This window comes from Dermacentor albipictus, chromosome 5 (genome assembly GCF_038994185.2).
Source record: "Dermacentor albipictus isolate Rhodes 1998 colony chromosome 5, USDA_Dalb.pri_finalv2, whole genome shotgun sequence".
In the NCBI taxonomy this organism is placed as follows: Eukaryota; Metazoa; Arthropoda; class Arachnida; order Ixodida; family Ixodidae; genus Dermacentor; species Dermacentor albipictus.
In genome coordinates this window covers 147,913,274-147,929,359 of record NC_091825.1, presented here as the reverse complement: position 1 = coordinate 147,929,359, position 16,086 = coordinate 147,913,274, and the positions used below count along the sequence as shown (strand labels likewise).

The 16,086-nt window shown below is 44.1% G+C and overlaps 1 protein-coding gene across 2 annotated transcripts in view; it reads right to left on the bottom strand.

Annotated features, from left to right (window-relative positions):
- Positions 1-3,901: 3,901 nt before the first annotated feature.
- The window catches only part of LOC135906226 (uncharacterized), a 34,555-nt gene continuing 22,370 nt past the window's right edge, over positions 3,902-16,086 (bottom strand). The window contains exons 8-13 of one of the 2 annotated variants that reach the window (XM_065437511.2): positions 14,062-14,157; positions 11,316-11,351; positions 10,998-11,120; positions 7,755-7,889; positions 6,996-7,112; positions 3,902-4,393 (exon numbers count right to left, since the gene is read on the bottom strand). In XM_065437511.2, coding sequence (XP_065293583.1) covers positions 4,277-4,393; positions 6,996-7,112; positions 7,755-7,889; positions 10,998-11,120; positions 11,316-11,351; positions 14,062-14,157 — 624 coding nt within the window. In that variant the 3' untranslated portion in view covers positions 3,902-4,276. The remainder of the gene's footprint in view (positions 4,394-6,995; positions 7,113-7,754; positions 7,890-10,997; positions 11,121-11,315; positions 11,352-14,061; positions 14,158-16,086) is intronic. The other variant, XM_065437512.2, reaches the window with a different exon arrangement.

Genomic DNA, 16,086 nt, shown 5'->3' with positions numbered 1-16,086 from the left:
TGCCTTATGGGTCCTATATACCAGCTGCTGTTTGTTGGTTACCAATATGCTGGTAGGAACGCAAAGGCACCTTTTTAGCGAGGAACATGGTGCCTCGCATCTGTCGCTAGCGGAGCCTCATTGAATGTCCTATGAGAGAGTCCTTCCTTTGGGAAAGAGGAACAGTTTAAGCATGGGATGAGTGCCATGAGGGCTGGGGGATGGTTATGTGATCCATTAGGAGATCTGCATTTGATATCAAGTCACTGACCAAGTTGAGCTCAGCAGTAGTAGTTGCAAATGTTGTGTGCTCTCAAAGAAACCATTGGCTCCCACAAGCACCCAAATGCTCTGTGCTTTGTCCTGTTGTGTGTGGCTTTAGTTCGAGGTCTCTTATCTGAATACATGGGAAAGGAGAAATAGTTTTTCTCAGCTACCATCACTGCACCGAATTTGATGAGGTTTGTTACTTTAAAAGAAAAGCCTAACATATAATAATTGTTGGAATCTAAGCTTTAATTTAGGCCGTCAATTATTTAATAAAAATTGCTATAAATTACAACATTTAGAAAAACGAAACTATCAAATTTACAATTGTTGCTCAGCAATCGGAAAATGATAACAGAATTCTGAAAACTGCATTCATTAATACATATAAAGTGGACGAAATTGGCATATTATACACCTCTGTGAAAGATATTACTATTTTGTGAAGAGGACTTTTGCAAAGCTCTTGTAAACATTGTAACAAATCCATGTGGCCTGTAAGTTAATATACTAAATTTGTCTGCTTTAGATGCGCTAACAGATGCATTTAACAGAACTGTGATATCTTTCATTTCTTTCGCGCGAAGCTAAGTGTAAACTTGACAGCTTTTTTTTTTAAAGCTTACCAATTTTTGGAAATTAAGTAAAATTCAGACTGAAAATCAAAATTCCGCTTGTTAAGTCACTAGATCCAAGAGGTTAGCTCAGAAAAGCATTTTGGCATTTTACATACATTTGAATAGGCGGCATCGGATTTGGGACCGAGCTAAAGCTCTAGTCTAAATACATGGGAATGGAAAAATCTTTTTTCTAGGCAACCACTGCACCGAATTTGATTAGGTTTATTTCATTTAAAAGAAAAAGTAAAAATCAGATGATTGTAACGAAGTAGACTTTTTATTGAGGCCGTCAATATTTTTATGAAGGTACTTAAAAATTCAAAAAATTGAAAAACGGAACAGAAGTTTATGACTGTAATTCACCCATGAAATGCGATATCACAATTCTATTTCACGTATTATGCACCGAAAGTGGGCAAAATTCATGTACAGGGACGTGCATATTTTGCTTAATATGTACGAAAAAAAAATTGCGCGCTTACCGCTGCATGTTCTTGGTCAAGTTTGCTGAAAGATCGCGTTTTTGAATCTACGTTGTTCAATGTAACACTTGGCACATTTACTTACCTGGTTTTTATGAAAAATATGGAAAGTTGCCTTCGTTTATTTGAATGCAAGCTGCTTCCGAGATGGGCTACTCGCATCACAGCCGCAGCTGTAGCATAAACATTGTGTCGCCGCGATCTGGCAGCTGCAGAAAGCAGCCGTTCAGGGAGGTTTAATGTGTGGGGGCGTCCTTTCAGGCTTTGAAGAAACCTTTTATGTAGCGCGCATTGAGGAACAGAAAGATGGATCTGGAAATTTTCTGGATGGTCTACATTCTTTTCATTGACTTTTTGCTGTAAATATAATATTTAATATAATATTTAATCTGTCCGGCTATGTGCCACTTGCATATTCTTAAATTTTGGCAAGTTACATGGGACATATGGTATACGCGGCAGCGGCGCGCAACTCTTTATCTGCGATTTGCGGGCACACGTGTTCGCACTGAGCACTTCTAATTCGTGTTTTTTAGGACAGCTTGTAACATGTGGGCGGGAATAAACTCTGAAGTTCTGTAAACCGAGAACCTTTGCCCTATTTTAGCGGCGTCCTGCCTGGTCGACTTTTGTTGACGACGGATGTCGATATTGGCGTTCGTTTGTTGTCCGAGCGCGTCGGTGTCGGCGCGGTACAGTTTCGGTTGCGGCGAGCACCGGCGCCCATTTCCTCCCGCGTACTCGCGTCGTCCCGTTCGCCCATTGCGGTCGCGTCGCCGTATCTGCACCGCCGTGGCGCGCTGGTGACGTGGCGTCGTGGCAGATAGGGCTTGTTAGTAAGGCTTATCTTATTTTTTTTTGTAGCGCAGGCTGAACGACACGGACAACAGAAAGGCACATCTGACACACACAGCACTGTGTGTGTGTCAGATGTGCCTTTCTGTTGTCCTTGTCTTTCAGCTTGCGCTACAAAAAAATAGGATATGTCGTGACAAAGCCCTCGCTCTTCAAGCGACGCCTGGCGCGCTATCGCAGCGGCAGGTGTTCCGTTTCATCTGCTCTGCTCCGTCGAGGACCGAGCCGGCAAGTGCGACGCGACGTCACGAGCGCGCATCGCTCCCGTTACGTGACGTCGCAGCCAATGGGAATTTAGGTGCCGTTCCGCTGTTACAGACGCCGCGGCTCCCTCGCTCAATGGGCCATTTTACGCTTTCGCATCAAAAATGAGCTTTTGTGCCTCCAGCGCTTCGTTTGGGGGAAGACGTAGTTTATGGCACGCGGCGTTTAGAGCGGTAGTCGCATGGCGCGAAAACAAAATTGCTTGTCCGTGTACCATCGTGAGTTTCTAATCAAGAACGATGGCGTTCGGTATTAATGATTGCACGCTGCACCGTAAATGACGGAGGCCACATGCAGACACGGCGGCGTCAAAGGCGTAGTCAGAAATCATTTTTCAGGTGAGGGGGGGGGGGTGCTAGGAGTAAATGCGAGGGGGGGGCACGTGCCCCGTTTGGTTGCTCCCTCCTTTCTCCCCCCCCCCCCCCTCCCCTCCCGCCCCGGTTCCACGGTCCTGGGCGGCGTTGTCGCTTTGGTTAGTGCCTCGCTCACGCACTGGCACATTCGGAGAGGAGGCCCGGACCCCCTTTTCCCAAGACATATGCCGACACTTCAGTGCTGACAGCATTGAGCGTGCGGCGAGACTCCCTCCCTACTTTTGGATTCTTTAATGAGCCTTTATAGTAAGTCTGTGTATAAGCACATCGGTGGTAAGAGGGAGAGGGGAAGGTTTCCGTAAACACTGGTGGCCCTCCCCAAGGCCAGAAAGTTTGAAAAGCCCTGGTCTCCAGGCTTACCTGTGTGTAGCGGCTTCTACATACTTCCGCTATCTATGAAAGATGAGTCTAGCTTCACCCAAAGTGTTGTGCACCACTTTTGTCTGCCTTGTGCGACTGAATTCATACAGCACGAAAGGAGCAAGACACAGTCATGATGTACCCAGGAAGGGGGGCGGGTGGTCTAAAAGAACTGTGATTGTTCTGCAAACGTATATGTTTATCTATAATTCTTCCAGAGGTAATTAAAAAAACGCTATTGGATATCATTTACACTTTTGCTTGTTCACTTGTTCTTGGCAGGGCTCTTCCTGTGCGAGTCCATTTGATGTGGTTCCTTGTTTGTCAAGTAGAGGTCTATCTAGGCCAACCTGTGAGATACACCTTATTTAATTTCTCTTTTGCGGGTTTACGCGCCTTTATGGCGAACGGTGGGCATTCACATTTGTTTTAGTAAAGGTACCTCCCACCTCATTTGCATAGAAAAGTTACCTTGTGTTGGCCGCCCCCCTCTCCCTCAACCGGAAAAGAGATACTGGGTACGTGCCTGGCAAGACAAGTTGTTAAACGTGGCAAACAACGATGTCAAGTGTTTTATTTAATGATGAGGAAAAAAAAATTGAGCAAGCGAGAACAAGATAGCAATAAGCCAAGGTCGTATTTAATGTCAGATCACCGGAGAACAAAATTTTGGAGACGAAGCAGGAGGAGGTACACGAAATGACTCGGAAATATAAGTTTATTACAATAACTTGCGCACCTTGCGCACTTCGCACCATGCGTGCGAAGCAGTTAGTTGCGGCTTCACTGTGGCGTTAATCTCGACTCTAAAAGCTGGCATTGACAATGTGCAAGGGCGCCTTACTGCCACTATAGTTCAGTAACTGTGGTGACTTGATGGCTGAGCTCGGAGGTGGGTCGGTAAATATTACATTAGGCGGGTGCCTCAAGAAGAATTTCCTTTTGTGTTCTCTTAACTGTGAGAGATCGACGTTCCGACAGAGATTCCTCAAATGAAGAAGACTGTTATTCTGAACGAGACTCTCGTCAGAAGCGGGAGGCCACGTGATTCTCTCGCTCTTCAGAGAGGCAGCTGTTACTCCTTGCTCTTCTCAGCGTAGCAGGCACACCACACCTGATCTCCGTCGGCACCACGCTTGATCTTTGCCTCCCAACCCTGCTTCAAGTAGTTGAAGTCGTCGGCCGAGAATTCCTGTGGGCGTGGCCAAATTGAAACAAAGTTATTTGTCGCGCAGAGGTGCACAAAAGGCTTACATTCTCAGACGAACGTCTGCGGTGATCTTTGACGAACGTTTGAGCGATAATTCACGTATTGCTCTTGGAGACAACTCTGGAGCTAAGCCATTCCCCGGATAAGAACTTTGTTGTTCTTGCAGCTCCGTTGCTTGTTTTAATATGTTCCTTCAGCGTCTCTGATTCTTGATGGCGATTCATTTTTCATTGTGAACTACAGCATTTTAAACTAGTTCGAAGCGTTTAGTTTATTTGTGCACCCATTTTCTCCGCAAAGGACTACCGAAAATAAAATAAACCTCCGCGAGCGGAGATGTCGTAATTTCTTAAACAGCACCTGCTAGGGCATCTAAATGCCGACACATTTATTTTGATTATCTTATAGTTTAGTTCACAGTCGCCACTTTTACGTTAGGTTTGCAAAAGCACCATTTACAAATTAATGTTGAAAAAAAAAAGTCTTCCACCCGAACGTAGCACGAAGCAGGAAAGGCAACCCATGCCTCTTCCACATAAAGAAAGCTTCGCACGTACTTGAAAAATTCATCCCGGTCCGGAACCCGGCGACATTGTGGATCTTTCTTTCTGGGGAACCTTTATGGCTTTCCTTTGTAACTTCGTGCTATACTTTCAGTTAGGTCCACAATTTTTTGTTTCATGAAACTTCCTCTGTCTTGTGAATCGCTACGTAGCTATATTTCAAAGCGATGCGCCGTACCCCGGCAGAGTGGTGCCCTCCGTACCACCAGTCATCGCGCCGAAATTTTATACCTGAGTCAAACAGTGCGGCGCGACCACGGAGGAAGTAAAATTTATGTCCTTCCTCCGTGGGCGCGACCCTCCGTCCTTCATTGCCGTGTTATCGGTGTAGTAATATCGTTTTATGCTACCGCATGGCGCCACCGCCCTTACACGAATTTCAGCTGTTAATTAGCTTTTGACCATTACATTTATTTCAGTATAATCTTCGAGGCTTGGCGGTCAAAACTGAGCTGCGCAGTGAGCCTCTCTCACCGCTCCCTACTCCTCCGTTCTGTTTCATTGATGTATACAACCCACCCGTCATGCTTTTATGCTACTCACGATCCGGTATATTGTCGAATCCGCCATCTTGCCAGCTCTGATTGTCCCAGAGGGCTGCTACGGCCTCTCTGGTTGGCTCGAAATTTCGCCATTACAGAATTTAATACGGGGGAATTAAACGAAGTCCAGAACAGCGCTCATGGCCGGGAGCACCAGTGGCCTATAGTTGTGGCGTCGCAAAAAAAAAAAAAAAAAGACGAAGATTTGGAAAGTTTGGAATAGGGCAGGGTGGCTGGTGTACAGGAATACAGGTAAACGGCAAACTTATTCGAGAAGTCATTCAAACCGCCTTTAAAGGAGTACTGACATTGTATTTGGGAATCTGCGATATGAAATTTTGGATTATGCTATCAATTGTATATCTCGTATGCTTTTTCTTTTCTTCCCTTTTTTTTCTTTTTGCAAAACATCAAATGTAATTGAAATAAGTTGATTGTGCGTTATTTTTTGGCATACTTATTGCTGTTAACATAGGTCCATTATCATTTACACTTACTAAGTAACCTTTTGTATTGTGTAAATGCCCGTACTACAATGTCCACAAACCCTACTAACCCATTCCTGTAAAAATCCCTGATGGGATTGACAGTATCACAAATTAAATAAATAAATAAAGTTAGAGAGAGAGAGAAAGAAAGAAGTGCAGGCGCACGTAGAAAAGTAGAAAAGCAAGAACAAAAATTTATTTTCGACGTCTCAGCGGGGGGTCCGGCCTTCATCAAGAGTCATCAAAATGAAGGTCGGAGTCCGGCCGAAACGTTTGTCATTCTGCAAATTTATTTCCAGTGGATACGTCTTGTAAGCTCACCGGCTGCATTTGCAAACTACATTATGTGCCTTAAAGTAATCATTTAAGAGTTAATTAGTCATTCTTTGTTAATTACTTGAACATGTGTTTAGGTTTCTCGTGCTAGTGAATTCCGCCTCTCCGAGTAACCCAGCCCAAAGACAAGAATCTAACTGTGACAGGTGATTTTTTAAAAATTCAGTAAAACTTAAAAATGATCTCCCCGTATATTATTGTAGCATGCGATCACAGAATACGGCAGCAAAGGAGGCAAGAAAAAAAAAGGAACAGATGAAGCACGTATGAACGAAAATGGACTCAATGCGGATGTCACACGGTGAACTTTTATCGCTATCGAGCCCAATTCGGATTAAATTTCTCGGTTGCGAATGGCTCCTTTGCGCAAGCTGCGGAAGGGAGCCAATCGCGGTCGAGAATTTCGATCTGGATAGGGCTCGATCGCGATAAAGAGTGCGCCGTGTGACGCCAGTATTGCTGGCGTTCGGCCTCGGCCGCGGACCGACCTTTTCGGAGTTGGACCGGACTTTGTGCCGAAACTCCGACGAAGGCCAGTCCCGCAGCCAGAACGCCAGTATGGGCCGTGAACCACTTCGAAATCGGTTCACGGGATACCGAGCAAAGCGTTTCCTCCATCCCCATGCTTAGGCGGAGTGGATAGCTCGATAGTTACCTTGAGGAACTCGTCCTTGCTGCCCTCGAGCTTTTCCAGCTCCCGTCGGAGGTTCCCGACGGTCTCTTGGCTGATGTCCTCGGCCTGAACGTTCACGAAGCCCGCCTTTTCAAGGAGCTGCGCATAACAAGCGGTGCGGTCACGATAGTTCGGGGCCGCAAGCTCATCTAGAATGTGTGTACTCTTTCTGACCTATGACGTACGCACTACGCAGGCTACGCAGAGTAAATAACTTAAGAGCACTCTTGAAGATCTACCATCGTGCAAGTCTTGGGTGAAAGTAGAGCGAGATCGTTTTGGAGAGACGTACAAAGCTTCAGCGGGCTATAACGAACGAGAAATGTCTTCTTGATGATCAAGGTAATGCATTTAGTCTAGTAGATGGTATTTACAGTCACCGCGAGAAAAGGTGCGGGCGTGCTGGCCTCCGAGATCGCCTGATCTCAGAGGCCATTATCTAGCCACTTTGGTTGGAAGCAATCGCTGCTAGTCTTTGCTTCTCCTCGGCATGTTTCGGTATTCCGGCATACATCTACAGCAGCTATGCTAAAACACTCGTCTTGCGAATTTTTTCAAGTGTTAGTGGTCTCACCGGGTTATAGGGTACTTTTGAAACACCACATTCTGTCCTGTTTGAAGCCTGTTCGATACTTGCTATGCCTGCGGTTGTAACGTAAGTAGGGCTGGACAGAGATGCTCTAGCATAACAGCGTGCAGACTCGTGCAGACAGTTTCTGCAGGCATGCAACGTGCATTTACCTTTCCGTATTCGGATACGGTGAGAAGGTTGTATTGCCGCTGGGCCACGTATGTCTTGAATTCTTCAGAGTAGTCTTCCTTGTCCCCACGGCAGTAGTCCGTGAAGAATATCCTACCTCCTGGTGCCAGCCATTTCTGCGTGTAGAGTAACAAAGCTGGAAAATTTGGGAAGGCTTATACCTCGATCTGATTACACGGAAACGGAGAAATCGTATACTGCTCCTGGCCCGTCACGGAATCGATTTTAGAGTACTTTAAATCTAGACTTAAATTGCTGAAAATCGATAAAGTAAGCAACGCAAGCGTCGTATTTACAACTCTAAATCGGCTGTAAAAACACAGAGGGGTGGTTAAGCAAGGGATGTATTGTTGACACCTGACGTTTTCAGTTTGATAACGCACAAGGGTATATTCATCAGTATATTCTTGAATATCCTGCGTAATGTATACACCTTAAATTTCTATGTTTAGACACACGGGACCTGAGAGACTTTCGGGTATGGGGATGTGAGTCCTAGACTACAATATATATAAAAGAAGAAAATCTGCATTCTTCAAGGTATGGTGCTGAAAACGTGCAAATATATGCTGTGTGTTTATTTCGAATGTGAGGTCTATTTGTGTTTATCTCCTTGGTGCTAACTTAATGCAAGCTTCCTTGAAATATTTTCTGCAAAGATTTGCAAAATATGTGTTCCTCAGATTTCGCTAAATAGGATATCAACGACTTCTGTATTATTCAAGGAATACCGCAAGACCAACCTTATCGCTCTGCCCACCCTAAAACAAGAGCTGCAAGTTAAGCACCAGAACACTAGCTTTTTCGAGTTTCAACCTAAAAAATCTCGCCACTCTTGGTCTGGAGTAGGCATGGCAATAATGTTGGTCATAGGCACTGACTACGGGGTGGGGTCTTCGGGTCCCGAGCCACCTCCGAAGTTGAACAGGGGGGGTATGCTGCCGAAGGCTACCCGCTCACCCCTAAAGTGTCATTACCAGAGTGCGGTTACCCACATTATTTGAGGTTTCTTTTGAGTTGCCTCTAGCATTTCACGTAACATTTCATTATGGCTAAAAGCTTGCTACATCATTGTTGGCGCGGACGTGCACGGTTTTAAATTCATACTTTCCCTGAATTTTTGTAAATCCTGACTATAGGAAGACAAGCGTAGGAGAAGCACCAGCGGCGGCTACCTAATCCGTATTATTTTCACTTCAACATGTTTTTTTTTTTTAATTTCCACTGGGGACACCATTCACAGACACAATATATTTATATATATACACAGGACAAAGTTTAATATATTTATTTTAATAAGAAGTTAACCAACTAACAATTATTTCTAATGCACAGAGAATGAATATGTTGCTATGTGTTCACCTCGCTTCTAATTTCTTTCCGTGCTTTTTTGACCCTGAAAGAAAGCTGCAGACTCCAGTGACTCCTTCTGCAAAGTATTTTATCAGTGGCGTGTGAAATGAACGTGAATGATGTGTGCTTCAGTATCGTTTCGTTTTCCAGAAGGCAATGCTAATGATTCATGAAAAAAAGATAACTCTTCTAATAATTTACAACATTTGTTAGGGATGTAAACATCGGCACTTGCATGCAGAGGTCATAAATATATATAATTCACTCATTAACTGAAATGAGGCCAAGCCGGATTCACTCGAGATCAGAATCAATATACGCGCAGCAGCGCTTATATTGACCTCAGAAAAAAAAAAGAAAAACGAGGCTGTAGTATCGCCGAAAAGGCGAATCAGTAATAGTGATAGCCAAGTATGTACACACATGGGTGGGATTCGGAAAGCTGGTCGTGCCCCAGTCCTCCCCCCCCCCTCCCCCCCTCTTGGATAAATGAAAACTTTCTGCCTGTGATGTTGGTCTTGCGGCATTCCTTGAATCATACAGAAGCCATCGATACCCTGTTTGGCGAAATGTGGGGAACTGATAGGTTGCGAATATTTGCAGAAAATTTATTAAAGGAACCTTGCAGAAAATTAGAACCAGAGGTAATAAACAAAAATGCACCTGATATCCCAAATGAGCACATAATAAGATGCCACCAATTTTGCTACAGGTTTAGAATGTCTGACAGATGAATTTTACTGCTTAGTACAGTAAGAAATTTACTTGCATGAGCTCCTTATATTTGAATACATCACGGAACATACAGGGGTTTTTTAGCTGTACAAAATTTTTAGAAGCTACCTGTGGCATATAGCACAATTCCAACCCTAGATCTAAATTACTCGATGAAGCGGCCAGTATTTCCACAAGAAATCAGAATGCTTAATTGAATAATTAACGTATAAATACGCTAATAATCTTTCTAATTGTTTTATGGCACATATTTAAATGTACGAATTACAGCCGGTCAGTTCGCAAGGCGTGTCCACTCGGAACGAATTATCAGGACTGCAACATGTTTCGGGATATTAATTTTCCAAGTATCCGACGAAATGCATTGGTGTTCCAGTTACTTTTGTGCTTCAATGCATAGTATAGCGTATTTTAAAAAAAGTAACTGGAAAGCCAATGCATTTCGTCGCACACCATGAAAATTAATATCTCGAAAATGGTACAGTCTTGATAATTCGTTCTGAGTGGATTTGCGAACTCGCCGGCTATAATTCGTAGAGTAAAATATGTGGCGTATAGTAAATAATGAAAATAAGAATAAGCGTAGTCGTGTTATTCAGTTAAGCATTTGCTTTTCTCATTGAAGTAATGGCTGCCTCATCGAGTAATTTAAATCGAGGGTTAGAGTTGTGGCATCTGCCACAGGCAATTTAAAAAAATAAATTTGGTGCACCTAAAGATAACACCCTATATACAATTAGTAACCAATAAGGCAAAATACGTATTCTTTCTTGGCTAACTTCGCTGTCAAAAATGCATGTCCGGATTCTGGGGTCATGAACACACTGCCTTCTGAGCATGGATAAAAAAGGGGTCCATATCTGGTGAAAATGTGCTCATATCTCTTCGCCCATATAACGTGGCTTGCACTGCTGGGTTCGTTTTCCCCACCAGACCAGCAATTGCCCGACGCTAGAGACTTCGCTCAAGCGCTCTTAGCATTCGTGCAAAAGACCCGTTATTCTAAGTTCAACCAGTTCGTCCTGCTGCCTGCTTGAGTGGTCGACTCAAGTAAACCCTACTGGTGGTGTCCGGCCCCAAATTTACCGCCGAAGTGCTGGTGGCACCGCGGAGCGGCCAAGCAGCGCGTCACTCACGTGGAAGAGCGCAAAAAGCGTGTCCTTGTCGGCGATGTGGAGAAGGGCGTCTCTGCTGTAGATGAGGTCGAAGCTGGCTTCGGGGAACTCCGCTTTCGTGACGTCGGACATCTTGAACTGGATCTGTTGTGCGATAGCAAGGAATCAGATAAAAAAATAAGAGGCGGTTGAATAGTGCAAAATTACGAAATTAATTGGTTTAACTGGCAGGATACGGAAGACTTGGCCTATAATTTGCTTATCATGCAGGTCAAATTTTTGTTTAGCTACCGGTTAAAGATATATGTATTTGGTTCGAGACTGGCGTTTGGTACTTGCTTTGACGAGGTCACTGTGCGTTCTTGAGAGGTGCCTCTATGGAGATAAAAAAGTAAGAGCTCGCTTAAACAAAGGCAACCACTTCTGCAGTGGCGAGAATATGACCACCGCCTGTGCTGAGAGCAGAGCGGGTTCTGTCAGCAAAACGTCTGCTGCTGCTCACAACCTACTTTATTTATGAGTACCATTGTTGAGTAGATAGATAAATAAAGGTAAATTTAAAGGCACAGACCAATACTTGGATTTTTATAGCTTTTTCACATGTCTCTTCTTTGGCGGGAGGGGGGGGCGGGGGGGGGGGGGCGTTGTCAACAATATTGCTGAACTGCCAGTTATAAGGGTTAAGTACGATTTCCGAATATCGAATTGAATACACAAAATGTTACTGCTTCTGTAAACCTAAACAGAAACCTTGCAGATGAAAGGCGGTGCAAAACATTATTTCCTTCAGTATACGCAACGTTATTTGGAAGTCTATTCGACTGAGAAGCTTACAGCCGACCGAAAATGTGTGCGAATATACGGAATATCGAATAGGATTTTACAGTTCGAAGGGTATCCGATTCGAGAACTCAATCAAAATGAGAAATTTAGCATATTTGTCAGAGTCGAAAATAGTATGGGATGCAAGTCCCATCAGTGTAAGGTTGCCGCATACTCGGACTTGCTCACCCTGTCGTAATTCCACTGAAAGAATGGACCCGCAGGGTTCCACCATATCTTGTCCACGTCTTTTGTTCCGCTCTTTCAATTTATTCCACAGCAGGAAGCATTGCTGCTTTCCCGATCATTACATATCTTGCGAGCGTACGGAGAAACTATTGTACACGATTGCTTGCTGCCATATAATTAAAAGTGCTTCGTGTTTGTGCAGCTTGTAGATTTATCAGTTCTCATTAAATTTGGTTTCGCTTTCAATATGCATCGTTATGGTTGATCGCAGCGTCGCAAGGTCACGCCACCGGTGCTGCTGGTTTCGGATACATCATCCGGTACTCCTATAAAGGGTATCCCAGCTAACGTTAGCGAAGCTGTTAAAAGAGGCAGAAAAAGAACGGTGCAAGATTTGGCTATAAGAGCTACGGTGTTCGCGGTCATCAGACCTCTGACGACCGCGAACACCGTAGGTCCAAGTCTTATTATCGTATAATAGCACCGTGCTTTTTTCATTAATAGCTTGGCTAACGTTAGCTAGGGCAGCTAATATAATGCATCACGGGAAGCACAAGCTGACCGGTAGTCGGCGTGTGCTGACGCGACTATTCACTTCAAAGACCGAATCGAATAGAACACTATTCGTAAATGAGAATATTTTTTTTAATGCTCTTCGGATATTTCAAAACGTCAACTGCGCCCAATTAAACATAAAATTGGGGCTAAAGTACGGTAAATGTTCATCCCCTGAGGGTAGTATAGACATAAAACGAGAACTTGCGTAGTGGCACGGGTTACGTTGCTTAATGTAGCCATAGATTACAGGCTATACATAGGAAACTACATAAACTACACAGGACACTATTCGACTGGTTATTGGAAAGTTTCGAATATTCGCACACCTCTAAACGCTTGGTGTATTGAACACATAAGCCTCGAGCAAAACCTATAGTATAAACAAGTCTTATGTTGACGTCTACAAGGCGGCTAGCGTTTGAAGCTTCCTAGAGGTAAGCCTAAAGACCTAGCCAAGACGTTTCAAGACTTGTACGCGACTTCAGGACTGCCATGGCGTTTGATGTCATTCAGACGTAAGCTAATGAGGACGTATACATAGTTCAAGTTCAAAATGAACAATTGTCAAGGAGATTGATGTAAAGGTCGACAAGTGCCTGACAAGCCGCGAAACCTTTCCAACCTTTGTCAAAGCGTTCGTTACCATTTCACGCGTGATTTGATCTGCCTTAGTTGCACTGGACCCATGTGGTACTTTCGCTGTTCGAAAGCCTGTGAATGCTCAAAGCAGCATCCGTTTACCGGAACGCTTACAGTAGTAGCGGCTTGGAGATGTTCAAATCTGTCACGAGATGCTTTGGTGTTCCGAGTATGGCTGTGTCGTAAGGCATAAAGTAGGCTTCCTGATTTTTTTTTTTTTTCGTGATGAACGAATACATCGTGTTGCGAGATCGAATATCTGAAAACTTAGAGAATAGTCTTCTGGCACATTAGTGTGCTGGAGAAATAAATAGTCTTCCCATTTTACCGCTCAGTTCTTCAACGAACACGCACACACGCGCACACACACGCTGTGTTGGCATGTAAGACATGATTTCAATCTGTCACTATCATAAGGACATAAGAACAGCTTATTAACAAAAATGCATCTGGGTCTAGTTGGCGCATATTTGTTAGCAGGATTTCGCGAAAGAACCCTAACCACAAGTTGACGGAACATGTGCTCGTCCTGTCAGTGTGACCTTGTTTTCTTTTTTTCATTTGTTTGCGCAGACAATCAAGCTAATGGCTAATTCGCATGTAAGCGCGACAGGGTTGAAAAGTGTTGGCGAGCTGACAGACGGCCTATCGTAATCTAAGTCTATTGTAGAGTTTGTTCAGAATCGCCAGCAAACCTAATGTTAACCTGAGCAACCCGAAGACAACACCTCTATTAGATAAATACATGTTCCTCGGTATCTACGGTGTACTACATCTCCGCTTTGTTAAATGTTATAATACGCACGTCCATGATTTGCATAATGATGGAAAGCGAATGTCCTGCCGATTCATGGTGATGCATGCGATGAGCTCTTACCTTGTCTGCGAGGTGGGGCCTCTGGGCGAAGTGTTCGAGCGCTATAGACATCATGTTGACGGAAAGGTCCACTGCCACGATCCGCACGTCGTACTTCTGCATTAGTAACAACGGCGGCGACAGACGAGGCTTCAGTAAAGTGAACAAACTAATTATTCGAATACAGTACACTCCGCTTAAACGGAACTCGAAGGGAAAGAAAAAAATGGTTCAGTTTATCAGAAGTTTCGTTTATGCGAAGGACGCAAAAATCACGAAAAATCGCTTAAATTCAAAAGCGTCGAGTGTTTTAATTCCATTGCGGCGAAAAAAATATGTTATTGTACTATGCTTTGGACTAGCACATCTTCTATGTCGCAGAAGGCATTTGTTCATGCGTTCTCGCTTTTTGAATGTCGCCATCACGATGCGCCAAAAGACGCGATAAATAGCCAACGTGAACGCTGCAGAGCAGCCGCTATTGCCACAACAGCGCAACTGGCTGATTGATTGGATTTTATTGACTATTGACGCGAAAGCGTCAAAGTGTTCATGGAGCGAAAAAGTCGGCGTCCGGCGTCTGTAGCAGCGAAACGGCACCTAAATTCCCATTGGCTGCGACGCCACGTCACGAGCGCGCCTCGATGGAGCCGAGCGGGCGAAATGGAACACCTGCTGCCGCAGTATAGCGCGCCAAGTGAGAGAAGAGGGCATCGCTGCGTCGGTGTAATGCGCCGTTGGCACCGAAGGCTGCTGCTGCTGCTTGCTGGCACGGGCAGCACGTACCGCTATGGTGCATTTACTTCACCACGCGGTTAACAAATTTGTCGACCTACCCTTGTTTCATATGAAGTATGGCGGCCGATGACGTAGGTGCATTTTCGGTTCCACTTCCGTTTAAGCGAAGTACCCAAAAAGAAGCGTTGGGTTTTAAATTAAGTTTGTTGCCATTAATTTAATTGTTCCTGCGGGTGCCCAACGAATGTTGGTACCCTCGTCTCGTGTTCTGTAATCTACTGTAACTTTTTTTACCATATTATTTTTTACGTTTTAACTAGGCAGACGATCGGACCGAGCTCCGGCTTGGCTTTTTAAATATACGTGAAATGCGGATATTCCCTAACGGCGACCGCTGAAACGATTCAATTGAAATTTGTTGCGTTTAAGCGTAATCGTGTATTGCGGGATTCAAGTGTCGTAGTGTTCACAACACGTATAGCGTATGACTGTTTTTCTTGTAAAGTTACTTAGCTCTAAGTCTTTTGTTTCATTGTCCTTGGATTTAGCGAATTAGGCTCATTTGAAGATATTAATTATTTTTTTATTTATTAGTACCTCAAAGGCCCCATTGAAGGGGTATTACATGAGGGGGTGGAATTTCAGCAGTACATTGCTTCTATGGACGATCTGAATGACGATGAGTCGATCTGATCAACGATGGCGTTAGGCAGGTCATTCCAGTCCCTTGCTGTATGGACGAAAAATGACAGATGCGCAGAAGTGCGGACAGGGGCAGGGTAGACGGTCTTCCCGTGGTTTGTGCGATTGGAAATGCGACGTGCGGGGCTGATAATGGAGTTCAGAGATGGATGATAAAAGAATTTATGAAACAGACACAATCTGGAAAATTTTCGGTGGTTTGCTAAAGTTGTGAGATGAGCATTACGTTTTAGTTCAGTTACACTTACATGATAGGAATAGGCTGAGAAAATGAAACGAGCTGAGCGATTTTGTACAGATTCGAGAGTAGTGGAAAGGTTATTTTGATGAGGGTCCCAAATCGGGCATGCATATTCTAATTTGGGACGGATAAGTGTTAAGTAAGCAAGGGATTTCACTTATTTCATTCGAGAGCAATACCAAAATGCTCAGGCCATCTGTGACTGCAGTTTTATTTTTTAGACACAATTTAATCAATTTGGTTCAAGGGTTCCATGAAATGAGAAGATTATTGCGTTTCGCATGACTTTGAATAGAAAAACCGGAGTCATGCTAGGGGCGTAACCTTGTAATGATTCTTCTGTTAGATTCTATTTCTCTCTCTCT